General features: G+C 43.9%; 1 protein-coding gene across 7 annotated transcripts in view; it reads right to left on the bottom strand.

The window, feature by feature from the left end:
- DCUN1D4 (defective in cullin neddylation 1 domain containing 4) overlaps positions 1–26,728 on the bottom strand; it is a 67,227-nt gene extending 40,499 nt beyond the window's left edge. The window contains exons 1-3 of one of the 7 annotated variants that reach the window (XM_026508870.4): positions 26,573–26,728; positions 6,581–6,651; positions 6,362–6,401 (exon numbers count right to left, since the gene is read on the bottom strand). In XM_026508870.4, the coding sequence (XP_026364655.1) occupies positions 6,362–6,401; positions 6,581–6,651; positions 26,573–26,597 (136 nt within the window). In that variant the 5' untranslated portion in view covers positions 26,598–26,728. Of the gene's footprint in view, positions 1–6,361; positions 6,402–6,580; positions 6,652–8,763; positions 8,936–25,437; positions 25,478–26,101; positions 26,202–26,252; positions 26,297–26,572 lie in introns of those variants that run through there. The other 6 variants (XM_026508871.4, XM_048211799.2, XM_048211800.2 and 3 more) reach the window with 6 other exon arrangements.
- Positions 26,729–27,674: the final 946 nt, after the last annotated feature.

The raw sequence follows: 27,674 nt of genomic DNA, 5'->3' as shown, positions 1-27,674 counted from the left end.
AGAAATAACGATGTGTCCAAGAAATAGCAAGTGTTGGCGAGGATATGGGGCAAAGGGAACCCTCATGCACTGTTGGTGGGAATGCAAGCTGGTGCAACGACTCCAGAAAACAGTATGGAGGTCCCTCAAAAAATTGAAAATAGAACTACCCTATGATCCAGCAATTCCACTGCTGGGTCTTTACCCAAGGGAAACAAAAACATTAATTTGAAAAGAATATATGGACTCCAGTGTTTGCTGCAGCATTATTTACAACAGCTCAGATATGGAAACAACGTAAGAGTCCCAGCACTAGATGAGTGGATAAAGAAGATATGGTGTATATACGCAATGGAATGTTATTCAGCCATACAAAATAATGAAGTCTAGCCATTTCCAACAACATGGATGACCTAGAGATCATTATACTAAGTGAAATAAGTCAGAAAAAGACAAAATATGATTTCACTTACATATGTAGAATCTAAAAAACAAAACAAATAAAAACCCAAACAGAAACAGACTCATAAATACAAAGTCGGTGGCTGCCAGAGGGGAGGTGGGCTAAATAGGTGAACGGGATTAAGAGGCACAAACGTCCACTTATAAATGAGTCACAGGGATGCAAAGCACAGCATAGGGAATACAGTCGATGATACTGTAATAACTTTGTATGGAGAGAGATGGTAACTACACTTAGCCTGGTGAGCACCGTATAATGTATAGAATTGTCATATCAATATGAAACGAATACAACATTGTATGTCGACTGTAATTTTAAAAAAGGAAGGAAGGAAGGAAGAGTGGTCTGTCTTTTTTTTTTTTTTTTAAGATAGGAGAGTGGTCTGTCTTAAACCTCAAAGCTCACTTTCCCCTCCTTGGATGTCTCTGTATAAAGAACAGAGCTTCATTTCTGGGCGCCTGGGTGACACAGTCAGTTAAGCATCAGACTCTTGATTTCAGGTCAGGGCATGACCTTAGGGTCTTGAGATTGAGCTCCGCATCAGGCTCTGCGCTGATTCTTTCTCTCCCTCCCTCTCCCCCTGCCCCTCCCACCCCGCGTACTCTCCCTCTCTTAAAAAAGAAAAAAAAAAGTCATTTCCTCCAGTACTGGTCATAGCTTGGTTCTGAGCACTCATATGGCAATAACCTCTCCCTTACACCAGTGTCTTCAGAACATGGAGGAAAATGCACTATATCTCCTCAGCCCATGAGGAGCACTGGATAGTCAGCACACTACTAAAAATAATATCCACCAATATCATACCTCCTATCTGCTTCCTCATGGACAAACTGGTATAACGTCTGGCTTTCACGGAGTCCTACTTATCAAGAGTATAATTTTTGGTAAACATACAAACATTGTAAGTTAACTTTTTCAACTTTCTCTTATTTTCTTCCTTATTGATGAATGTTTTCTGTGAAAAGTTTCACAAACTAACACAAACCACATCAACAAAATACACAGCACACAACTCAAGGCTTACGTGCCCCAAACCTGCTTCCCTTCCCCCCAACAGAGCTCCAGGGATTCTACCCGAGCAAAAGCAACAGCTAGGGTTTTTAAGTGCACGTACAGAAGCACCCGTGGGTTTGCAGGGCCCCATTTGGTTCACCTGTGCACACACAGCAGCTAATACAGTATCTTGGTACAATAATAACAAGATACATACGTTACTAAGAATCCTACAGTAGACTCCCTATAAATATTTGTGAAATAAATGTGTTCCTAAAACATGTGTAAATCAAATTCTACTTAAAGAGTCAGTACATTTCCTCAGTACCTTTCCAGATATTTAAAACACCAATGAATAGATTTTTTTTTTCTGTTTGTCAGTAAAATAAGCACTCAACTTTAAGTCTCCTAGCAAGTAGGATTTTTTTAAAGAAATATATTTGAGAATGTTTGCTTCTTAAAATAACTCTGTAATGTCTTTTTATAATAAAAATTATACTCATTTAAATGAAAATTATACAAATTTGTATTTATTTGTATCATTAAATTTAGGCTTTACTGACTCAGAATTTATATCACTTAACCTACTTCAACTAACTTTATCTTTAAACTAAAAAAAAAAAAACCACTTACGAAAATGTTATGAAATGTTGTCTACTTCAAAGAATGGACTGTTTTAACCCCCTAAAAGTATCCAGGTAAGTACAATCCATCTGGCATTACAGATGGAGGCAAAATATCAAGGCTGACATTTTAAAGAATAATTCTTTTTTTTTTTTTTTTTTAAAGATTTTATTTATTTATTCGACAGAGAGAGACAGCCAGCGAGAGAGGGAACACAAGCAGGGGGAGTGGGAGAGGAAGAAGCAGGCTCATAGCGGAAGAGCCTGATGTGGGACTTGATCCCGGAATGCCGGGATCACGCCCTGAGCTGAAGGCAGACGATTAACTGCTGTGCCACCCAGGTGCCCCTTAAAGAATAATTCTGAAGCACTTTCAAAGTTATCCTCACAAATCTGAGAGGTACTATTACCATCCCAATTCGATAGATGAGAAAAATGGCCGATAAAGCTAAGCTCCTAAAATCCCCAGATCAATAAATACATAACAAAGAAAAACAACTTCCAATAGATGAACTTTAAGAAACCCCAAAATTCATTTGAAATGATCAGAGCTGCAAGTTTTCATTCTTTGCCAATCACCCAAGAAAAAGCAGTGATGAAAAAGATTTTAAAGATCCATCTTACATCATGAGAAATATTTGGCAGATATATTATGAAAGAAGAAGAGCCTTTGGATCATAATACTAAAGAAAGAGGTAGAGGAGGAGAAGAATCTCAACAAGCAATCCCAAACTATAACTCACACTCCTTAATATTATCCTGATCTTAATATTATCTTGATGTTCTGGTGTTCAGTCTCAATATTTCTTTTTTTTTTTTTTTAAAGATTTTATTTATTTATTCGACAGAGATAGAGACAGCCAGTGAGAGAGGGAACACAAGCAGGGGGAGTGGGAGAGGAAGAAGCAGGCTCACAGCAGAGGAGCCCGATGTGGGGCTCGATCCCATAACGCTGGGATCACGCCCTGAGCCGAAGGCAGACGCTTAATGACTGAGCCACCCAGGCGCCCCTAAACCTGTTATTCTTAATAAACAGCATCTAAGTAGGTGCTCCACTGCCTTTTCTTTTTTAATCTTCTTGTTTTGGGGCCTCAAGAGGTCCATAAAATTAGAGAATCTGTCTGACTTTTCCTAACTTGGTGTAAATGCATGTTCTAATACAAAAATCTCACTGTCTGATTATTCGTTTTGTTGAGTTTGTTGTATTATAACCTTGTTTCACTTAATAACATTTTACACGGTTCACTCCGCCACTTCAGTACTTTTTATATGGCTGTTTCACCTCACTATTCACTGAACAATGTCACAAAGACACAGTGATTTCGGTTGATAAATAAATCACATTTCAAAACACCTTTCCAGTACCTAACGTTTTCTTTCATTTCCTGGAACAGATCATTGAACTACTTGCTTGCTTGAGTGAAACTATTAGTGTCTAAATGTGAAATTTTTATCCTACTATTTAAGACAAAAAAAAAAAAAATTCCGTTCCTTTCTCTCTAAATACTGACTTCTGACATCTATCATGTTTTTCCTTACTCATTGTTTTCTGTCCTCTCCATTTGGCTTTTTTTATTCATTCCCTATAATTTGGATTTGGGGCTACTTGTCTACGATTAACTATCTCTGTCTCTCCCTGTTTTTCTTTTTTTTGGTGGGAGGAAGACTGAAAGCACCAAAGAAAAGTGTTAGAAGGGACAGAGCAGGAAGATAGCAGCCTCTCTAGCGCTTAGGTTTGGCTCTTCCATATACAGTTTCTTACAGATATTGCCGAGACTACTGTTGGGCCAAAAGATTCGAAGCAGCATTATGGTGATTAACGTTCTCTCGGATTTCCAAACATAACAGATTTTATGTTGTTTAATTTCTAAAGCATACTCTGTCAGGTATGGTAATCACGAGTGATGCTATAACCAAATGGGGAAATGTTAATGAAATGGACTATTCTAAGAAATCGCTAATGCTAATTGACACTGACGGGCACGTACGAGGTACCAGGCCTTGCACCAGCATGTTACATACCAAACATCACACACAGCCACTGTCCCCAAGGGTGAGAGAGGAGGCATGAGGCCAAATACATTTTTCCACTTTCATTTTCTTAATTATAGCTTCCAGTTATTAAATTGCCACATTCAGGTTAAATATTTAGACATAAAATTACTATAGTAACAATATTCATTTAAATCTAAAGTTCAGAGTTAACTACATAATGTACAAGATCCAGAACTTAGAGGTTTTATTACCTCAGCTAAAGAAGAGACAACCTCAAGGCTGTACCAACACAAAATTCAGTTTTAAATCAAAATTGTGCTAACTCTTAAGTTTTAAAAAATCCTCAGAGCCCACCAACATATTGATTCAGAATTGGAGAGAAATGTGCTTTACTTCTGAACTATTAAAACTGGCCCTGAAAATTTTATTTCAGCATTATTGGTAGCAGCCGAGTCACACAGACTTAAACGTGTATCAATAAGAGGCTGCAGAAACATATTACGATATATCCATGAACTTTAAAAATGCAGAGACATTAAAATATAAAGCACATGCTTTATAAATGTGCTACTATAAGAAAATCGAGATATACTGAGTGACAAACACAAGAGGCACATACAAATATATACTGTTTGTGGGGGAAATATCATCACCATTAGGGAAACAAACATAAGACTGTAAGAGTTACCTCTGCAGAGTCAAATGTGGAGTACTAGTGGGGGATGAAAGCTGGGGGTAATAAAATGGAACAGAAACTTCCATTTTTTATTTTATACCTTTTTGACATTTCTTTCAAAACCATGTGCACACATTGTATTAAGCAAATTACTTTTGATTGCCCTTGAGTTGCTTTACTGACACAGGAAGATCAGGTGAAGGGAGCCTCTGTGGCCTGGCCTTCTAGGACAGTCCTGGCACAGACTCTGCCCCCTCTCCCCGCACTTCTCTCACTCCTTGCCCCAGAAGAAGGAGTCCGATCTAATTAGTGGTCCAGGAGAAAGGGCTGAGCAGAAGGGGCCAGCCCCATCTGAACCCCCTTTCAGGTTGGCCTGCCAGCAGAAGTTCATAACGGGTGGGTTGGAAGAGGACAGCAGGGGTGCTGGCCTGTGCTTATCTAGTTGTGGTGGTGACTGGGTGTCGGGCTATCTAATTCAGGTGAAATACAGAAAAGCCTCTGCATTCTTGCTATACATCGAAGCTGTGTTTGCCAACAAAACTGTGACTTCAATCTTCATTTTGTGTCTAATTTTCAACTGATTCTGAACCAATCTGGGAAAGCTCTAAATCCACAAACCTCCCAGATATACCATTAAATGGAAAAAAGAAAGATGATGTGCACATATGTACATTATGATCTTACAGATGCTAAATTTTTAAAAGTACTATAAAAGTGTATGCATGCATAAAAACGTCTGAAAGAACAAACATTAAACAGCATGCTGGGGCAAGGCCGGATTGGGAGACGAGGAGGAGGACTGTCGCTTTTTACTCCATTCACTTCTGTGCTACTCAAAATTCACCAACAAGCATGTATTCCCGTATTACTATGGTAATTTTTCAAAAGTTTAAAATACATTTTAATAAGTTTTGCTGGGAGATGTAGTAACCACAGATCAAATACAGGTTTCTGCACTTTAGGGTTATCAACAGTTTAGAGAAGTGGTTCTCCAAGTGTGGTCTCCCGACCAGCTGCATCAGCATCATCTGGGAGCCCATCAGAAACGCAAACTCTGCAGCCCCAGCCCAAGCCCACAGAATCAGAAACTCTGGGGGTAGAGACTAGCATCTGTTTTAACAAGCCCTCCCTTGAGGATTACAAGCTAGCTAAAGTTTAAGAACTACAGGACTGGAGAACTGTTTATAATAATCGGTTCAATTTTCCAATTCATAAATCCTCAAGACCTATACAACACATACACCCAACATCCTACCCATCTATCAAATTATTTTTCATCTCAATTCAATAAGCATTTGTGGAATACCTTTCAAACTGCATTACTGTAGTAAGTTTTTAGTATAAACTAAAATACTTTAGTAAAGAAACAGTGCTGTGAAACCACTAGGGAGGATTCCCAGCCCCTTGAAAGGGACTGAAATACTATGACAAAAACCAGAGCCCCACAATGGAGATAGACCGCTGGGAAGGAGCTACAACATGGCTTCCTTCATACACCCTGAAAACACCCTCAACCAAGTAACAACTTGTTAGTGTATTACAACACAGATCATTCTCAGCTAGTATTTCTGCTTCATAACTTTATATTACAAAGCTTATTTAAAATTAAGCAGTACAAGCATTTACAGATACCTGTTGGGTGATCGTCTTGGCCAACGTCTTCTGTTAGATTCTGCAAGAAATATGTTCATTATTACCAAGAAATCACACACTATACAGCAAGTTTTAAAATTCATAAACATTTTCATAAACAGCTGATATCTTAATATCTGTAATCTGAATTTTTACCAAATACACCTAAAACAACTACTTTAAAGAGCTAGTAGTTTTGTCTTTAAAAGGTGGACTTACTAGCTTATTAAGGGTGTGGTAGATCTTATGAATATTTGCCAGTGTTGAGAGATGAGAGTTCAGCTGGAAGTCTTTAAAAGAAAAAGAAGAAAATTCAGTGTCATTTATTTCCCAGGCTGCCAAAACAGTGTAAAAGAGGAAAACTCAGAAGTGAAGAAAAACAAATGGTCTGATACCATTGAGTAGTATTCTCCATTAATTTGATACTTATTAAATAAAATACAACATGCAACTACTGACCTATCTCTTAGAAATAAAGTCTGGCAATAAAGTTAAATTCCCAATCAAATGTTTAAGTTCATGAAATTTTCATGAGAACTGGAAGGTAAAACAAAAATCCTTCAGTAGTTGTAAAATCCTACCAGCCATGAACCTGAACGTAAGAGGAAAATGTCAATAATGTTAGCAAATTACACAAGTCACACAAATAGAAGAAAGATCTCAAAAGGAACATGTTCACTTTCTCTTTCCTTTTCCCTTTCTCTTCCCCAGAATTACTAATACAGTATCAAATCAAGCTCCTGGCAAGAAAAGAATAGAAAGGCATCTCAACCATTTGGCATTTCTTGTAATATATTTATTTTGTTGGCTCTTATACGAGAGAGAGCAAAAATGGAACCTAAGTCCCTCCCCTCCCCTCAAGCAACACAGACAAATCAAAGAACTACACTGCAAGCTAAGCCCAGAGCCCGGTGATGGAGCCTATAGTTACTGGCACTGCGATATTAAAAAATGCCACAAACCCAGGAATGCGGAAGCAGAAATCATGCTCATAAACCTGTCCAAATCAAAGAACGTTATCTCCCATCATCTCTTATAATTTCAGGATCACGTGTTAAAACCATACATATATCTTAGAATCCCGCACAACATAAAACTTTCAACTGATAGGCTTCTGAATCTCTACTTTTAAATGTTTCTTATGGCTTGCATACATGTTAGGCTACATAAATATAAGTTAAAACTGTACACATAATTTTATATTTGAATAAACAACAAAGAAGTATTTTCATAAAATATCAAGATTTACACTAGTTCCTTTACCATCATAAAAGTTAGTCTGGAAGTAACATTGAAAAGATACTGTAACTCCCCAAGTTAGGCCATTCTGATATAAAAGGGAAAAAATCGCCTTTCACTGGAATAGTTTCTTTAGGACATGTATTGGGTGCAAAGACTAGACCAAAGAGCAGACACTACAATACAAGTTGTCTGTGCTGGGCTGGGCTCTGGGCTGCTGCTCCGAGTCTGGAAAGCAAGCTGACTTCCCTGCCAGTATTTAGAAAGCTTTACTTTCTCTTCGAAATTGTGCCAGGAATCCAGTCCTATGCTGGCCTGTAGTGCAGAGGGGCTGGCAGGCAGCAGAGCCTCTGGCACTCACACGTCACTGTTAGGAGCAGCAGGCCACACTTGCGCGTGGACACACACACACACACACACACACACACACACACACACACGTACTGTTCCGTCCCACCTGGTGGCAGCCATGGTCAGACGCTCTGCTCACAGCCATTGAGAACTCCCCAACTAACCAGATTTTTTGGCTGAGAGACAACCAGAGCAGGGCCTCAGACTCTAAATGGGTTTGACTACAGACAAGTGTTAATTGTTTAGCATCTGAATGGTTTAGCCATACTTAAGGTAAATGGTGATATAATGTGGCCCAGAATCCTGATTTTCCATCTTCATTAGCTCAGTTGCACAGAAAAGGTTCAAGAAAGCATTTGGAGTATGTGAACATATATGTGTGCATTTATTTACATTTATATTTAATAAACATTGATGGGCTCTCTAAAGCTAGGAGCAACACTCCTCCCCTGATCCACAAGAGGCTTTGGGGAGCCGGAACACACGCAGTCCCTGTGACCCACATTTACCACCACACCATAACCTTCCCTTTTCGTACTCTCTCAATTTCAAAAATCAGAAGACAAATGATACATTCTAGCATCATCTCTAAATTAAATCCTGAAATAAACTCCTGTCCTTCCCCCCGCCAAAAACAAAAACTGAAAAATTTAAGGGTCTAGATTCTCTCTTCACTGAGGCCACATGGGGGGGGGGGGACGACGACAAAAAAAGGGCTTGCCAAAGATCCTTCAAGCACCGAGGTTTCCAGATGCCCCCACCACGCTACACTTTTTCAGTACTCTGATGTTAATTCAACTGTCAAAACTCACATAAAAGAATCCAAATGAGGGATGCCCCGATGGTTCAGTTGGTTAAGCCTCTGACTCTTGATTTCAGCTCAGTTCATGGTCTCAGGGTTATGAGATGAAGCCTGGCATCTGGCTTCATGTGAAGCCTGCTTAAGATTCTCTCTCACCCTCTCCCTCTGCCTCCCCTTTAAAAAAAAGAATCTTAATGAATTAAAATTTCTAAATCCTCCTATACATACACACACACACACACACAGAGTTCTGTACAAAAATCATAGCCGAAATACTACTACAATTTACAACCTCTCTAGGGAGACTGAAAGCTGATTTGAATCTCAGGTCGACCAGTTATTTAACCTAAATCTCAATGTTCTCATCTATAAAATGAGATTACAATGCCTAGAAGTGGCAGAGATCCATTATAATGCCTGGCCATATTAAGTGTCTAATAAAAGAGACCAATTATCACTACATTCACTTATACCATTTTCCATATCACACTGCTATCTAAAATGGTCTCTAATTTCCATAGGTTCAAGTCAAGACCCAAAACAAAAACTCCAAAGCTGGGGCCCCTTCTGTGATCGAGGCCTGTGGCCTGGTACGTCTTCACAGCCGACGAGGGCATTTCTATATTCATACACCAACCGATGTTCACGATGACGGTCAAAGATAACCTCAGCACAGTGGGAAAAAAAGACGAGAGCATTTAAGACCAGGCTCTACATATGAACTGTCACTTCACAGACAATGCGGATAATAAGGTTTATTTCGCAAATCACACAATACAGTCAAGAATTCTCCATTTCCACACCCAGTTATCGCCACCTCATCACTGCTTCACCAAAAGGAAAAAGAAAAGGAGAAAGAAACCAGCAACAAATAATTTCTCTTTAGCTTCACCAAGGTAAGAAGAAGCTAAGGAGGAGACATAAATTCAGAGAAAAAAAGACAAAAATGGCATTAAGAGATAAATCCACAAAGGTTAACACATATTGAATTTATGGTTCATCTGTTTAGTGCTCAGGGCAAGTAAGAGACCTTGAAATCTAAAACAGATTTCACATCCTTAAGGAATAGATGTTAAGGGTAAAGATCAAATGTTTTACAGAGAACGTATCTAGGAAAGCACTGACTGGTTCATAAAAATTTCCTTCTGCTCATATTTCAATTTCAAAGGATAAATGCTAGGTTAAGTCACCTTTATTCCATGATCAAATGACTCTCCATAGTGAAGCACTGACTGGGTTTCACTCTCCTGTGTGACATGCAAACCCTATCGTCCTGTATTAAGAGCAAAAACTGGCTCTGCAAAAAGGCATAGCCTGCTTAATAAACAGCGTGCCTCAATTATCTTCTGGGTATCCTTAAAACAATCAACAAACCTTGACTGGGCATAAAGCTTCCTGGGGTTTGTTTGTGGTTTTGTAATTACTGTTTGCTGCGACCTACATATGATAAAAGAAAAAAATGAATGACAAGGAGGGGAGGTCAAAGTCCATGTCCCCAAACTACCCTAGGTATAGCGTTCTGCAATATAAACAGGCCTAAACATTAGGAATGAAACAATCGTGTAAGTTCAGACAATGACCATCAACCATAAGAATCGAATTTATATAAAAATTAACAGTCCTAATAGGAGTTTATTTCCAGAACAAAGTCAGAAACAATTTAAACTCTTAAAAATCAAATCGTGTCCTTCATACCATAGTCACTTGTAAAATACAACTGGGAGATGATCTCAATTGTAATAGCAACAAAAAAGCAATAACACATACAGGAATAAACAAATATGTAACATACGAATGAAAAAACAATGGAAGTTTACTGAAAAACATAAATGTAGAGATATCAGAGATCTTACACCGTTGGAATGGAAAGATTCAGTATTGTAAAGTAATCACTTCCCCTCTGCACTAAACTACAAATTAAATGCAATCAAATTCCTATTCTTCCTGCCTCCCAGATCTCCACCCCGAAAGAGGTGGAGAAAAGGAAGGGAGTCAGGCAGATTGATTCTAAAGTTCATCTGAAAGAATAAACATGTTGGCCTTGCCAAGAAATTGTTGAAAAAGAAGAATGAGGAAGAACGTGCCCTATCAGATAGCAATACACAGTATAAAGCAGAGGTTGGTAAATTCTTTGTAGAGGGCCAGATCGTAAACATTTTTAGCTCTGTGGGCCATGCCATCTCTGTTGCAACTACTGTGCCATTAGAGCTCAAAGCAGCCATAAACAATACATGAACAAATAAGGGTAGCTGTGTTCCAATAAAACTTTATTTATAAAATCTAAGTAGTAGGCCAAATGCGGCCCGTGGGCCATAATTTGCCAATGCTTGGTATAAAGGTACAATAATTACAACAGAATGGTAGATGTGCAAGAAGACAAATCAATGGAAGAGCGTTGATAAACATGTACTTCTGTGTAAATACACAGATGTAATTAATATATGATACAATGGCATATCGAAATCAACAAGGAAGAGAGAATCATTCAGTAAACAGAGGGGCAACTAGCTAGCATGTAGAGCAGATTAAAGTTAATTCCAACCTCACCCAAAAGTTACAGATGGAAGGGGAAGGCATTCAAGGCAAAAGAAAATCCCTTACCTTGGGTTCAGGGCCCTGCATGCTCTGCCTCTACCCATCTCTCCAAACTCATCTCCTACCCATCCTCCTCCTCTTGCTTATTCTCCTCAGCCACAGTGAGCTTCCTGCTGTTCTGTGAATATTCCAAGCACACTCCTACCTCAGGGCCTTTACACGTGCTTTGCCTTGAGCCCTCTTCTGATAATCACATGGCTTGCTCTCACATTTCACCAGGTTGCCATTTAAACATCCCCTTCTTACACAACCTCGCCAGACCAACAAATAGGACCCCTTCTGTGATCTTTATCACCTTCCCATGTTTTCCTTTTCTTTAAATCACAGATTTGTCATCTCCTCCCATGAAAGTGTAAGCTTCATGGAAGTCAGGACTTGGTCTCGTCCACTACTGTATCCCTGGTACCTAAAACAATACCTGGCACATAATAGGTGCTCAATAAATAATGAATGAATGCAGATACAGAGGCACCAAATCTTAATTTTGGTATGTTCAGGGCATTTCAAGTGCATCCACACCATTAGATCTTCAAACGTGAGAAGCAGCACGGTAAAAGAGGAAACTCATAAGGAAGGCCAAGGTCAGACCATGAAGAATCTGTGAACCCAGCTTACCAGTTTAGGTTTAATCTCTTACAGATTCGTATCTCCAACTGGGCCACCTGGGGCTATGCAAGTCAGACAGACATGGCACATCCAAGCAGCATCCATTCTACTCAACAGCAACTCACCTGAAACAGTGTTATACGAACACACACACATGAGCACGGCACAATACGTCAAGGAGACTTCACCACACCCAGCTGTGCTGCCGGGATCCTGGGGATACTTAAGTCACTGAACCTCTGCCACAGCAGAATGTTGGTGGAGAACGTTGCGGAGGACTGCCGCGAGTCCGCGTGCTGCAGTGTTTAAATCGGGAATTTTTTAGAAGGATCGCTCGGCAGCAAATGTGTGGCACGGACGGTGGGTGGCCTGGCTTCAGAACGGCCTCTCACAAAGACCGCCGGAAGTGACTGAGGCGAGGAAGGATTAGGGCCTGACGTGGGACAGGGGCGGTACCAGTGGAGACGAGCAATGCTGAGTACAGGGGCTGCACAATATCCACATTTAACTCACACAAATTCAACCTTAGTCACTTGGCCAAAAAAAAAAAAAAGAAAGGAAGAAGAGAGAAGGAAAGAAATTTCAATTGTCCCATAACTGCCCTCCATTCTACTGAATGAGCCGGAGACAGGCACACAAATCCAACAGCCGCTCGGTCAGTCTGTTTCCACCTGCCAATCACATTTTGTGCATCTCACAACACTGGATGAGTCTAGTATTTAAAAATGTATTTTCCATACAACATGGTCCCTAAATGCAAGCCAGCTGCTTCAGCGGGTGCTCCACTGGAGAGCCAGAGATCTGTCTCAGTGCTGCAGGAAAGAACCGGCTGCGCTGGATTGATCGGAGACAACCTCCAGTGGGCCGCCTTCTGAAAGTATTGCCAAGTGATATTTTTAATACAGGTGATTTCGACCTTACATATGGACTCAGAACTAGCCTCTGTATAAAATGTGATTGCACTATAAGGAAAACCCACTATGACTGCATTCAGGAGACGACACACAGGAGTTCAATGTTTCATGTCCATTTGTCCAGTTCTCCCTTTACTGGCTCAGGCAGGGTCACACAGCTAGCTGTGGCCAAGCTGGGAATGATTCATATCTTCTAATTCCCAATCCAAAGCCCATTCCTCCATTCGAGCTTTTTTCTAATCAGAGCAAAAACGGATCTATCTTCATACTCCATAAAAGGAAAAAAGCAATACCCCTTCCCACCCAAAGTCATTAATAATCAAGTACACAAACTTAAGACTAACATTTTCTTAAAAGTTACTAAAACTGGCCAAATCTAAAACAACCTATCAACTTTTTTTTTTTTTTAAGATTTATTTATTTTAGGGGGGGAAGAGGGAAATGGAGAGAGAAACTTAAGCCGACTCCACAGGGGCCTCAAACCCAGGACCCTGAGATCATGACCTCAGGCAAAAGCAAGAGTCAGATGCTCAACTGACTGAGCTACCCAGGTGTACCTACCACCTTTATTTAAAGGGAAGAGATGCGCAGAGAAGATACCACCAATGTTATTTTGATTTCAAGTACACTTCTTTCTTCTAAGCACTAATGATCAATAAAAGTATTTTATTATTTTTTTTGAAGATTTTATTTCTTTATTTTAGAGAAAAAGAGAGAGCACACACATGCTCGCAGGGGGAGGAAAAGAGGGAGAGGGACAAGTTGACTCCATGCTGAGCGCAGAGCCTGACATGGGGCTCCATCCCAGGACCTTGAGATCATGACCTGAGCTGAAATCAAGAGTCAGACACCTAACCGACTGAGCCACCCAGGCACCCCTAAAAGTATTTATAGCTAAACTCTAGTTGGCCCATTGGTGAGCAATGCTCTCAGGTATAAAGGTTTTTAATGCAGCACTGTGCACAGATACTCAATAAATGCTTCTTTTTTTTAATAATGATTTTTTATTATATTATGAATGCTTCTTGATGACAATGAAAATGATGAACTAAAGCAGTAACGGCTCTTGGGGAGGGGAGGGGCAGAATAATGACCGTGTTACCGACAAAAAAGTGAAACAAAATCAGACAAAAATTAAAGGTTACAAAATCAGCATTCGTCCTGAATGTTTCTCAGACAGAACCAGAACGTGATCTAGCAGAGCAGAGCTCAGCCTCTCCAACTGGGGTTCAATATGGAATGCTTAGGGGCTCTCTAAGCTACAGGTTACATGGCCCATCTTCCTGAGATGTCAATTTTACTCAGTGATAGGGAAAAAGAAAAAAATTCTGTTCTCAAAGTCAAGGGTATATGGTAGCTAAAATGCATTCTTTAGGTTTGCCTTGTCTCCTTCCTTCTAGAAACAGAAGCCCTCTTTCCTCTGGGTTTCGGACAGAGTGAGGATGCCAATGATGTCAAGAGGAGACCCTTGCCAACCTGCAAAGTACATGTAACAATGTTCGATTTCAGTCAACAAGATTTTGGATTTCTTACTGCAGCATAAAAGAAAAGAAGAAGAAGAAGAAAAAAAAAAAAAAAACCCAAGCCTTCAACAAGTCCTTACAAGGCCCTACATGATCTGACCTAAGTCATCTCATTCCATTATCCTTGCTCACTCCATTCCAGCCACTCTCTTCTTGAAGACTCACGTGAATTCCTACCTCAGGGCCTTTGCATTTAATGTGCCTTCTGCGTCAATGACTTCTGGTGTTCACAAAGCCTAGCAGCTGACTGGGCTATCTATTCAAATGTCACCTCATCAGAGAGGTCCCTCCTGACTCCCTATCAAAAGCAGCACCTCCACTCCCCACCAGCTTTCAATTTATTTTATTACTCTGAGTTTGTGTGCTAGGTTTGTGGGTCAGCTTCGTACGACATGCCTTTTTTTTTTTTTTTTTAAGATTTTATTTATTTATTTGACAGAGAGACAGCCAGCGAGAGAGGGAACACAAGCAGGGGGAGTGGGAGAGGAAGAAGCAGGCTACCAGCCAAGGAGCCCGATGCGGGGCTCGAACCCAGAACGCTGGGATCACGCCCTGAGCCATAGGCAGACGCTTAACGACTGCGCCACCCAGGCGCCCCGACATGCCCTTCTTTGCCAGAAGTAGGAATTTCTTTATAAAATAGATAATAGCACCTGCCTCATTGGGATACTGTGAGGACTGAATAAGTCAATGATGTGATGGGCTTAGAATAGTACCTGGCACGAGGTAAGCACTACCTGGGTGCTGGCTGGGATGCCACAGAGTGAGCAGGAATGGTCTGTTATCCGCCCAGTGCCCTCTTCCCCACGGTCCAAACCAAACCCTGCTAATGAAGCCTCTTAAAACTAATCCAGTGGCTGCACATCAGAGAATCCCCTGGGAAGCTTGAAAAAAAAGGCCAGGGCCCCCACCCAGATCAATTAAATAAAAACGGGAGTGGGGTCATTGATTTTTCAGTAGTCCAGATGATTCTAATATGCAGCCAGAGAAGGGAGTTCTAGCCCCACTGTCGACTCAGGCCCCAGCCTGCTGGCAGCCAGTCCACTCATGGACAAGCTCAGCGCGCCACGGACCAGAATCGAACTCATTCACTGGAACCCCATCAGCACGTGAAAAAAAAGATCAAGATCCAGGGAAAAGATTATAAAGCTGAAAAGCCAGGTGAAAATGAAAAGAAACAAAGCAGCAGTGGGAAGATAGTAACATCATTCTCCTCATCAATAAATATTTGCCACTTCCAAGGCACAAGAGCCAAAAGGGGAGGCCCGGCAAGGGGAACACTGATAAGGGGTGGGCAGCAGGTCATCGCAGGTGACTCAGCGTTTTCACTGAACACAGGATCCAAAATTAAAGCCGTCCAAGCAGACCGCTGCTGGCTTTTTCCTTCCGACTCTCACAGGACCCATAAAAGAGGCTGCGAGGAGCGGCCACCCCGCCTGGAGAGGCGGCGTGCCACGCGGCACCGTCATCCACGCCGCGGCCTGTGCCTGCGGGTGCCACCTCAAAGGAGCCGGCCGCTTCAGGACACCCTGTGTGGTGGCACTCCAAGTGTGCCGAGGTACCAGGGGCCCTAGATTCACTCCCCTTGCCCCGCCTCACCCACTGAAGAACACAGATGCACTCGACAGTTCCGAGTAAAAGTCGTCCTTTAATCTCACTGATGTTATAAGAGTTCTGAGGCTCTGGCATCAGAAAGGCCTGAATGAGAGTCTCAGCTCTGTGACATTGTAGCTGAGTGACCCTGCCTGTCACCCACTGTCCTCCTCTGCACAGCTGGACTAACGGGCCCCCCTTCACAAGGCTACTGTGGAGATTAAATGAGATGGTGCAGGCCAAACGCTTGGCAGGGCAGGCCCAGCGTAGGCCCCCCCAGAGGTTCATTGTTTTATTCCCTGTTATTATCAGAACATAGAAGACACTAAGACACACTGAACCTGGAAGATCAAAAAGTAAAGACAAGGCAGAAGGGATGACAAGGTGACGTGTCTTTAAAAGTATGACATCAGTAGCCAGTTGCCTGGACTTGAATATACAACTATCCTCAGCTTCCTGTTTAAGAACAAGTAATCTGTGGTCTAATTTTTGGGAATGGCATTTGTAGAAAGGGATATTAAAGGGAAAAAAGCCTTAATCTCAGAGGTGCCTGGGTGGTGCAGTCATTAAGCGTCTGCCTTCGGCTCAGGGCGTGATCCCAGAGTCCTGGGATCAAGCCCCACATCAGGCTCCTCCGCTGGGAGCCTGCTTCTTCCTCTCCCACTCCCCCTGCCTGTGTTCCCTCTCTCGCTGGCTGTCTCTCTCTGTCAAATCAATAAATAAAATCTTAAAAAAAAAAAAAAAGCCTTAATCTCAACTACAGAGAAGAAGAAAAAAAGAAGAAAATAATTTCAAAGATGTTACACAAAAACATGTTAGTAGCTCTATTAAAGGGTAAGGGATTTGGGGGGGTTTTTTGGTTAAAATTAATTAATTTATTTCAGAGAGACAGCACGCACCAAGTGGGGAGAGTGGCAGAGAGAGAGGGAAAGAGAATCATAAGCAGATTCCTACTGAGCACAGAGCTCAACGAAGCTTAGATCTCAGGACCCCGAGATCACCACCTGAGCCAAAACCAGGAGTCGGACGCTTAACTGATCGCGCCACCCAGGCGCCCTAAAAGTCTTCTGTTTTCTAGCTTTTCTGCAATGTCAGCAGGTATCTCCTATATTTGCAAAGAATATAAAAAGTGTATTTAAGAAGTAGTTAACACTGGTCCATTTAAAATTAAGATCTAAGAAGACTAAAATGACTGCGTCATTAGTGAGTTAAGAAAAGGTATGCAATACTTTTCTTTAACACGATCAGTTCCCCAGCTAGAATTAGCTTTTAAATGCCTGTCATTGAGAGGAAGATGGCAGAAACCAGGGCACAGAAGGGATGGGAAAGAAGGAATTGCTCCTATATCCTGATGTCACTGAGGCCCATTCCAAGAACTAAAGAACCAAAAGCAAAATGGAGATGATCAGATGAGCTGGCTCTGCCATCCTCATTCATAGGCCAAAGACAAAATAGGGAATTCCAATATACCTGCAGGGCTACCGTAAGGATTAAACCAAAGGCAAAAATAAAATGTTGAGTATTATTTCACTGGCAGTGGTGGGGCACCTAGACCCTGGAGTCAGAATGCCTAAGTTAGAATCTCAATTCACCACTTAGAAGCTGTGTGACCTTGAGAGGATCAGTTAACCTTTCCGCACCTCAACTTACTCATCTGTAAAATGGGGTAGTAACAGGATACAACCTGCTTCAGAGGGTTGTTGTGAGGATCGAATGCATTAACACAGGCAAAGCAGCTGGAACAGCCCAATAATAATCACCAAACATGTGTCAGCCCCTCCCCACCCCTCCCTTGTTCCTCCTCACTCCCTGCTCCCCACCTTCTCTGACTTCTTGCTTTCCTCCTCTCCTTTCCTTCCTACTCATAAACTCTCCCTGGGCCCTCTTCTCAGCCCTTCGCCGTAGGGCTCCTACCCACCCTCCCCATCTTACCCCCTTCACCCCAGCCCACCAAACTCCCTTTCTACAGCCCCAGTTCTCAGTACTTTCACCCATGCAGTCCCCTCTGCTGAGAGCACTCTCCCACTTCACCCCCGCAGACACACACAAATCTTTTTTTTCACAGCGGAAAACTTTTAAAGTGAAACCCACACAATAAATGCTAACCCTTCCATGAAGTCTAATTTTAATTTGTTTCCGAAGCACTCTGGGCATCCAACTAACCTAGCTGCCATCGTGCCATACTCCAGCTGTCCATTACTTCTCTGCCTGCACCACTAAAGCCGCTGGAAGCAGCTCCTTAGACACAGGGACCCAACCCCCCACACCCAGTCCCATGTGTTACAGCAATGCCTGGCAACAAGAAACTCTCAAATGTTTGGTGAATGACTAAGTGAGGGAATGCCTCATTTGGTTCTTTCTGATAACCTCTCTTCCTCTCGAGGGTCTCCTTTTAAAGCCTAATGAAAACAGCGTCATTACACAGCAACCATTAGCAACAAAAACAGAAGAGAGCCAAGCACTTCTCTCTGTATGTATTATCTCATTTAATCCTTGGGATCGCTCTGATCTTGCCTCTTATTTCTTTCTCTCTGCCCAGCTCCCCACTCCACTCCAAGCACACCAGCCTCTCAGCGATTCCTATTACAGGCCTGCTCCCCCTCAGAGCCCCTGCATTCATCTTCCCACTGCCTGGAATGCCCATCTCCCTTCAGGTCTTAACTTAAAACCTGACCCTGCTATTAAAAACCACAACATCCTCCATTCCTCTCCCTGCCTTGCTCACACACCCGTGTGCCCCACCCCCTGCTTCATTCTTCCTTACAGAACTTACAACTATCCGACATACTATATGATTTACCTTATAGGTTCCCTCCCGTGTGCCAGAAGGAGAACTTCAAGAGAGATGAAGAACAGGGCCTGGTACATGGCAGATGCTCAATAAACACTGTTGACTGAACAACTCCATACTGTGCAGCAGGCATGCTTTATGCGTGAGGACTCTGAAGCGTGCACAGAGGAACCGATGAGTAACTTACCCAAGGTCGCACAGCTAATACGTAACAGAGCAAGGATCTGGGTCTACAGCCAATTGGACTCTAGGGCCCACACTGAACTATTACTTGTCTCCCAACCTGACCCAGATAATAATTAAGAGACATGATTATATCCATGGAGCAAATCCTAGCGTTCTATGTCTTTGGGCCATACCTATGTCTTTGGGCCATACGGAACAGCCATCCACTGGAAAACTTCAAAAGAACAAGTCATTTCACTCTAGACAGTTCCATGTGGTAAAGCATCACCAGATTTATGATTTATACAGCACTGATAGTTTTTCTTCAGACTTAATAGTTCAGAAAAAAAAGGAGGAGAGATTTATCACACCTTTTTATACTGTAATATCCCTACGAACAGCAAAATGACAAATCATCAACTAACATGGAGGTAGCCTAAGGTGACATATGTTAAAAGCCAAAAATTGTGGTAGGAGGTGGAGTACAGACTGTAAGGGGGCACAAGGGAACTTTTGGGGGTCATGAAAATGTTCTATAGCTTAATTTTAGTAGTGGTTATACCAGTAGAGATATTTATCAAAATTCATCAAGCTGTACACTTAAAATAGGTATAATTTTATAGTACGTATATGATAATAAATACTGAAAGCAATAAAGACTACCAGATAGGAATTTTAACTAACTATTCTACCCAAAAAAGGCACAAAGAATATTTCCAGAGCTAATACTCCCAAATTAGATCCAAAAGGCGCACTAGAAGTTAGGCATTAGCTCCTGGTATCACACCTCTCTTCCTCTTTTCTTTTAAAGGACAAAGAGGTGATTATAGAAGAAGACAGGCAGTGAAGAGCTCTGTATAATGAGATCCAGCAGGGTGGCCGATGTGTGGCTCAGAGCCTGCCTGAACACTGGCAAAGGCAGCGGCCACAACCAACACGGTGTGCTGCTTCCGTCCTCTGGGTAACCTCGGATCAGGACTCTAGCACCCTGAGCAGAGTCCAGTTAGGGTGGAAGGGCACATCACTGCTCTTCTCCACGAGGGCCTCTGCCACGTATTGACCAGTGACAGGTACAGATGCTGAATTTGTCAGAATTCTTAGTTTCGAGCATCTGAAACCAACAAACTAATATAACAGAATAGCGATTTCTTTTTTTAAAGGGCCATTGGATAATTCACAGAATGTCTAGGAAATCCAGAAAACCAAGTCACACAACTTAAGGGCACACAGCAGAACACATGTCACGGCCAGAACTGGCCTGGCCCGGGGACCACAGCCAGCAGCTGCCCCCCACTGTTCATCCTCTCCAAATGGCCTCCAGGCACTCCTGCCTTCTTTCCAACACTTGCCTCCAGCTTCAGATTCACACTCTGGTGGGTGTGTCTGAACAGCCTGGCCTGCAAAGGTAGGAATTTCCCAATCAGAGAAACAGCCAGGGCACTTGAAGACTGACAATGCCCATCATTAACACAAATAGATGACAGGCCATCTCTGGGAAAACTAGCGATACAGGCCAGCAAGTAATAAAAGGTTTTCAAAAAAATATTTACAACAAAAAAAATCCTCAAAGAGGGAACTAAAGGAATCCTATCCAGAGGCAATGCTATCTGGGGAGGGTGGGAGTCTTTTTCATATTTAGTGTTGTACTCAGTATATTAGTTGGTTTCAGAAACTACAAGCCTACCTTTCTAAATTGAAAATGACTCATTAAGGGTGTTTTCTAATTAAAAGAAAAATAATTCAAACCTGGAGTAGCAAATACTCTGTCTCCTAGAATAAAGGACACAAGAGAAGAAAAAAAGTCCTTAGCTCTGAAACAGTAAGGCAACGATCACTAAAATACATGATTCTATTTAAAATGCATTTCAGTATCTTTTTCTACTTAAAGCATATCTTTTAAATGTTGTTCTGCTTAAAAGAATAATTCTCAAGAGGAACTTCTCCTAACCTGAATCTGAGAATAAGAAAAAGAACAAGCTATGAAAAGCTATTAACACTAATTCAAGATGATCAACTATAGAAAGAGATCCGCATCAATGTCTGGTAATCAGAAAATTCACCTCCAACCAACAAGGTTCATTTTCTAAATGAAGAAAGCCTTCCAGCAATCTCAATGTATAGTTAACATTATGAAATAAACCCTAAGGACCAGAATCTGGTCATAAAACAAATAGAGGGGTAATGTCTGACCTGTCAAGTCTCAACTACATTAAGACTTACACACCAGATCTGAAATGGAAGCATGCATTTTCACACACAGACTCCTGGCCCCTTAGTACATCACCAGCATTTTACTTTCTCCTTGAGAATTTCTCCACGCCTCACACATTCTTCAAAACTGGTATCTGCAAGTATTTAAAAAGAAATATTATTTAAATTGGTTTGCTTATGGCTGACTTTGTCAAAAAAGATAGAATGAATCAGTGAAAGTTTGTATTCCCTGAAGAAAAATCTGAAGATAATGAAAGATGACTCAGAAGCCTGCTAAATGGAAGGAGGGAGAATTAAAATTTTCCAGATAATTCACTATTTAAGAGTTGACCATTTAAGTGCAATTCAATACATATTTGAGGACCTAAACAAAGTGCCATCCTGGATGATAAAATGGATACTAAACAAGACAGTCCCAGATCTCAAGGGGGTAATAATCTACTTGGGGAGGGGACAAATAAGTAAAGGAGCAGCTATTGTTATATTAGATAGACCTGAGAACAGAAGTAAATCCTACTTTGGAGATTCAACGGAGGGAGAGGGTGAGTCCGCTAGAGAGGAACAGGAACCCAGTGAAGACCAGCTCTGGAGTAGTGCTGAGGGCAGTAGGCAGAAAGGCCACAGTCTGGGGGGAAGAAACTGAGCTTAAACTGCACAAGGTGACTCAACCCCAGGTTCTGAGGAGTCTCTATTTCATTAAGCAAACAGGAGCCCTCAAGGTTTTGTGTGGGGCCATCCTAAGGACAAAGATGACTTAACTAGCGATGAAGAGGACAAAGTGAGAGGAGGCTGAGGCTAGCAAAAGGATTACTGAGGCTTAACACAAGAAAAGATGGGTGAGCCCTAGAGTGATGGCAACTGGTAGGAGAGCGTGGCAAGGGAGGAGAGGAGATGCAGTCAGCACTTACCGCCAGCCAGGGAGAGAGAGGATGAGAAATGCCTTGGCTTCTACCTTGGGTTATTAAATGAACTGCGGCTTCATTCACCAAATGAATACAGTTAATTAGTCCTGTTTTCCTCTTTGTTTTGTCTACTAGGAAGCCCAGAGCCAAATATATGGGATGGCCTATTTCTAACATAAGGCGAGCATTTATGTGCATCCTGTAAATCTAACATTTATTTTCCTTCTCTTTTTTAAATTTATTTGACAGAAAAAGACAGAGGAGAGGCACAGGGAGAGAGAGAATCCCAAGTAGATGTCATGTAGATGTCACGCTGAGTGCCGAGCCTGACCCTGGGCTTGATCTCACAACCCCAAGATCATGACCAGAGCCGAAATCAAGAGTCGGAAGCTTAACCAACTGAGCCACCCTGGTGCCCCTGTTTTCCTTCTCTTCACAGGCTTTTATCTATACGTAGTAAGTCACCTTTAATTATTTTTAAATGAAGCAGAAAATAAATCAACAGATTAAAAAAAGATTGAGATCAAACCAGAGATAGCTGGACAAAGTATCCGGCTCAGGTATATAACCTGTAGGCTGCCAACCCAGAGCATTCTCCTCACTGTTCTTCTACCCTAGCAAAGGCCACATCTCACAGAAGCAGCTGAAAAATGCCAGACTTCCACTTTTTCAACCTACCTTACAAGCAGCAGTGCCATGAAATCAGTTCTACCCAATGAAACTGAAGGGGAAGTCTCCAAGGTGACCTTCTAGAAGACTCCTCTATGCTAAGAGGGAGTTGTAAGAAAATATCTTCCTTCCTTCCCTGTCTCACACAGGCATGATGTTTGCGGCCGCAGCAACCACACTGCCAACATGAAGCAATGAGCCTGAGGCTTTCTATAAGCCAAAATACTAAAAAAATAGAGGAATAAAAGGATGCAAAGAGCCTAGAGTCTTCGAACACATCATTCAGACACTGCCCCACCCTTACAACCATCTGTTCTCCACACTTCTTGCTACTGGACAATAATAAGTTCTATTATTTATGCCATTTTTAGTTGGGTATTGTTACTCGCCAGTAATGGATACAACAGTGATCAAATCATGAGGTCAGTTTCTGACAGGCTGATTTTTATTCTGCTGAGCTAACAAGATCACTATTATTGAGATGAGAAAATGCAAACATGTATTATTAGTCAGGAAGAAAGCAGTAAGCTATAAGAGCTGCTGGGAGCAGCTGAAGATAAAAACAGAAAGGGATGTAATGATAGGTAACATTTGAAAAAGCATGATCAAGTATTGATAGGGGCACTTCCTGGAGGCAAGAACAAAGGAAGGAAAGAGTATATGTACAGAAGTCCTCTAGGGTGGAGAAAATGAGGGAGACTTTCTTTTCTGGCAATGTTATAACTTAAAAATCCTTCCCAATATAAAACAGTGAAAAAATTCCAGGTAAAGCATAAGAAACATCTGTTTAAATGCATAGCTAAGTTCACATGGAAATAAAGGACCTCCCCAAAGGCCAAAAATCAGAGGAGCCTAAAATCCACAGCATAAAGTAGAAGCTGATCATGTTTAGAAACCTAGGGTGTGGGGAGCTGGAGGAGAGGGGGATTGTGTGTGTAAAGGGCACCTGCCCTTTGGGATGTAACAAAAATAAAAAGGGAAAGAAATTACTAGCCTAATATTTTCTTTAAAACACCATCTGACAATTATAACTCGTTTTCAACCTTGTACACCTTACGCTTTATATGAACAAATTCCAGCATTAAGTGCATATTTTAAAAAAACATGTCCATGTTACATATTTACATATCACAAAGGGCTTCCTGAATATTTCATCATAAGATTAAAACATAAGATGGACAGAAATCTTTTCCTGAAAAAACCATACATTGCCCAATTTTTTGGCCATCATTTAATCATTAATCACTTAATCAAGTATGCAAGTTCAGTATATTTGTAACCATACTAAAAGATTTCCAAATTTTAGGACTTTTGGGTAAAATTTTATTGTTAGGGTCATTATAATATTCTTCTAGTGACTATGCTACCAATAGTTTCATAATACCTTATATATCACATAAAAATAGTCTGTCATCTCTGAGCTAATCTTATGGCCCTCTACATAACAGATTCTGCAATGTACAAATTCAGCATATAAATGGTAATGGGAACTGGAAAAGGATGTGGCGTTTGGGGCATCTACAGACTGAGAGGATGGTCTCTAATATTAAAGAGGCAAAGAGAAAAGAGTTACAGCCGCGGCTAAAAACAAAAACACAAAACCTCTTAAGGTCGCCCACCGAGTTTACCCTCTGCTACCCTCATTTGCTTCCCACGTTCCCTTGAAAACTGAAGACATCCTATATTATTCCCTTTGCTCAACTTCATGCTGGCTTTATGAATGGGTACAGTTCCACCCTAAATTCCATTAAGCCGCCTCCATCACTCAACTCATTTCAAGACCATCTTCTTTCAAAAAGTCCTATCTTTGGGCAGTCCAAAAAAACATATAATCTATATTATCTTCACAAGGGTTACATGGGTCTCCACTGCAGTCCCAGATTTACCTAAGAGGAAACCTTTTAACCTGCTATTTACATACACCGAATGCCACAATAAATACAGCATCCTAAACTCTGCTTTAGACTGTGCTGCATCTTGAATGTTTCTCCAAACCTATGTGCTAGATGGTAAAAGACTAAGCATTTACTCTACAAGTAATGCCACCAAATGCAGGGGGAAGTAATCAACTCGGGAATCAAGAACACAAGTGTGAAAGGACTGCGTTTGGCTTGGTTCTCCCCCTCCCGCTGACACAGGGAGAAGGTCCAGTGAATCGCTCCAGTCCCAGGGGATGAGAGAGGCTCCCAAGAGCGCGCTCGGATCCGCGGGGAATAAAGCACGAGTTAGCGAGCCGGGAGGCTCCGAGAGGCGCGCTGCATTCTGGGACTCGTTTCCACAGTTACCCACGTGCACCCAACCCAACCGCGGCCCCGCGCGGCGCGGACTACAAGTCCCAGAATTCCGCGCGACCGCCTTTCCCCTTCACACCCGGCCACTGGAGCCAGACCCTAAAGGAAACCCCTAAAGCGTCCTCCCCGCAAGCTTGGCAGAGGTCGCGCCCAGCGGGCGCTACGCGGGGCCTCTGGCCCGGCCCTCCCTGCAGGGAAGCGGGTCCCCAGGCATCAGCGCCCACACCTGACGACCAGAAATTAGACAACTGCGTCACAGACTGCCAATCCCACGGATTGCCTGGGACCCCAACACCTCCCCTGCGCAAAACTCCCCACCCGGTCTCCAGGGTCCGACCCCTCCGGATCCCGCCGCGGAAAACCCGCAGCCCGCGCCCCGGCCCCGCCTCCCAGTCCCGCAGCCAGAGCCCGCGCCAGCGCTGACCTCGCTTCCCGCCGCTCTGGGGGAACCGCGGCCAGCTCCAACCTCAGGGCACCTCCCCACCCCCTCCACCTCAGCCCCGCCCCCTCCACTCCCCGCACCCCGAAGCTCAGGGCTCCCCCTTCCACGGACCCTGTCTTGATCCGGGGGAGGAACACCTCCCAGAAAACATAGTCTGACACCTTCCCTCCCCCCACCGAGCCCCGCGCGGACCGAATCTGGACTTGACAGTCCTCCCCTGCCCTGGCCCCTCCCAACCCCCCCTTTCCTCCCAACTAGCTCTACACCCCCATCGCACCTCCTCTACCCCTGCCCCCATCCTGTCACCCCAAACCCTCGCCTCCTCTCTCTCCTCTCACTCCCAATTACCCTCTCTTCCCAACACCTGCTCAATCCTATTACCCCAACGTCTGTCCCCTCGCACCACTCCCAGTTACCCCACCACCCTTCCTATACCTCTCCCGCCTGCCGGACTCCCCAACTATCCCATCACACCCCAATCCCTCCCACCACCTCGCTCTCCCGTTACATCAGCCCTCATCTCCGTGCCCGCCCTCCTGCCCTGCTCGGCCGCTACCCCCATTCCCCCACCGCATTGTTCCCCCCCACCCCCGCCATCCAGCCCTTCTTCCCATTGTCCCCGCCCCCGCGCTCCCCTAGCACTCACCCGCCTTTCTCACGGAGCCGCCCGCACCGCTCAGCCCCTAGGAAATCCTCACCCCTGCACCCCGCTCGCTCGCTCCCTCTCTCTCTGCCCGCGCCGGTGCCACCCCCGGCCCTGCCCGCTAGCGCCCGCCGCCGCCTCCACCTCCATTCACCCCAGGCACTCCGGTCCCAGCCCTTCATCGCACGTCCCGCCCCCCCCTGCCCCCAACACTGAAAAGGAGCCAGTCCCCACCCCCCTCACCTCCGCCCTCCCCCGGCAGGCCGGCCCCTTCCCCCCCAGGCCCGCCCCCGCCCCGCGCCGCCCGCAGCGTCACCGCCCGCCCCGGCCCGGCCCCGGGAGGGGAAGGGGTGGCTCCCGGGCAGGGGCTCCCGGCGCGTTTCGGGACAGGAGGAGCGGGGCGGGGACTGCGGGAGCGGAGTGGAGAGTGTTGGCAACCGCTCGGCCCCGGCCCGCTCGCTCTCTGTTACTCACTGACAGCGGCGGCATCCGAGTGCATTTTCGGGCAGCTCACACCCCACTCGCCGCCCAGGCTCCCGCGCTCGCCTCGCGGTCCCCCCACCGGCTCGCCGCACCTCGGCTCGGAGCTGAGGACCAGCCGCCAGCACACCCGGCCCGCCCACCTCGGCTCCAACCATTGGCTGAACTTCGGTTGAGGGACCGCCCCTCTGCGTCTCTCATTTGACAAAAGGAGTGCGGAGAGCGCCGGTCAAGAGCTGGCAAAGAGGCCCCGCCCCTTGAGGTCCAATGCAATTGGCCCTGGCGCCTCGTCCCTGTAACGCCCCTGGCCGAGGCCACGGTCTGGAGCAGCAGGTTGGACCCGGCTGCTGTCACTCATCCCCGGGGGTCCGAAAGCGCGTGTAGGGGCGAGGCTGGGGAATTGGTCCACCTTGACCCTGAAGCCCCGCCCCGTCACGGGCGGGATTGGTGGAGCTGCAGACCAACCGAGAAAGATGGGTCGGCTTCTGAAACAAAGCACGCGTGGTGTTCCGCGAAGAGCCAAGAAGGGAAAGCACAGTTGGGGTAGCTTGTGTCCTGCTTCAAGGAGTAGGGAAGTCACCCCCTACTTGGGTCTCCCACTTGTTTCGCACACGTCAGAGCGGTTCTCAGCAGGAGTCCAGTCCGCTCCGAACTTGGACTGGGACTTCTGCTTCGTGTTTCCTACTACTGGAAACTGGATAAAGAATCGCCGCGTCCTCCTTTCCAGCAAACCCTCGGGTGAGGAACAAATTCCCATTTCTTGTACAACAATTACAACAATCCGTCCTCTCCCCGTTTTCGAAATGCGCGTCTCTTTGAGAATCACCACAGGTCTTCCCCCTTGGTCACAAGTGGGCTGTTCTAAAGGCTTCTAATGCTACAGGCATTGTCCGTCATACACATATCTGTATACGTCCCACACAGCATAGAGGAAATCAGGGCCACGCTCTGAGCTTTGGGCTCCGTCTGGCACATTGGCAAGTCCAGAGGGTAGGTGCTGAGCCTTGAGGACACCTAGCCTGAATCTAATTCACTGACGCTGAGTGGGCCTCATTTGGCTGTTACTTGTCAAAAGAAGGTGTTAATTTAAGTGAAT

The sequence above is a fragment of the Ursus arctos genome, unplaced genomic scaffold (assembly GCF_023065955.2).
Source record: "Ursus arctos isolate Adak ecotype North America unplaced genomic scaffold, UrsArc2.0 scaffold_9, whole genome shotgun sequence".
Taxonomy (NCBI): domain Eukaryota; kingdom Metazoa; phylum Chordata; class Mammalia; order Carnivora; family Ursidae; genus Ursus; species Ursus arctos.
Note: the sequence above shows the minus strand (reverse complement) of the source record. Positions and strands in the feature narration are given on the sequence as shown.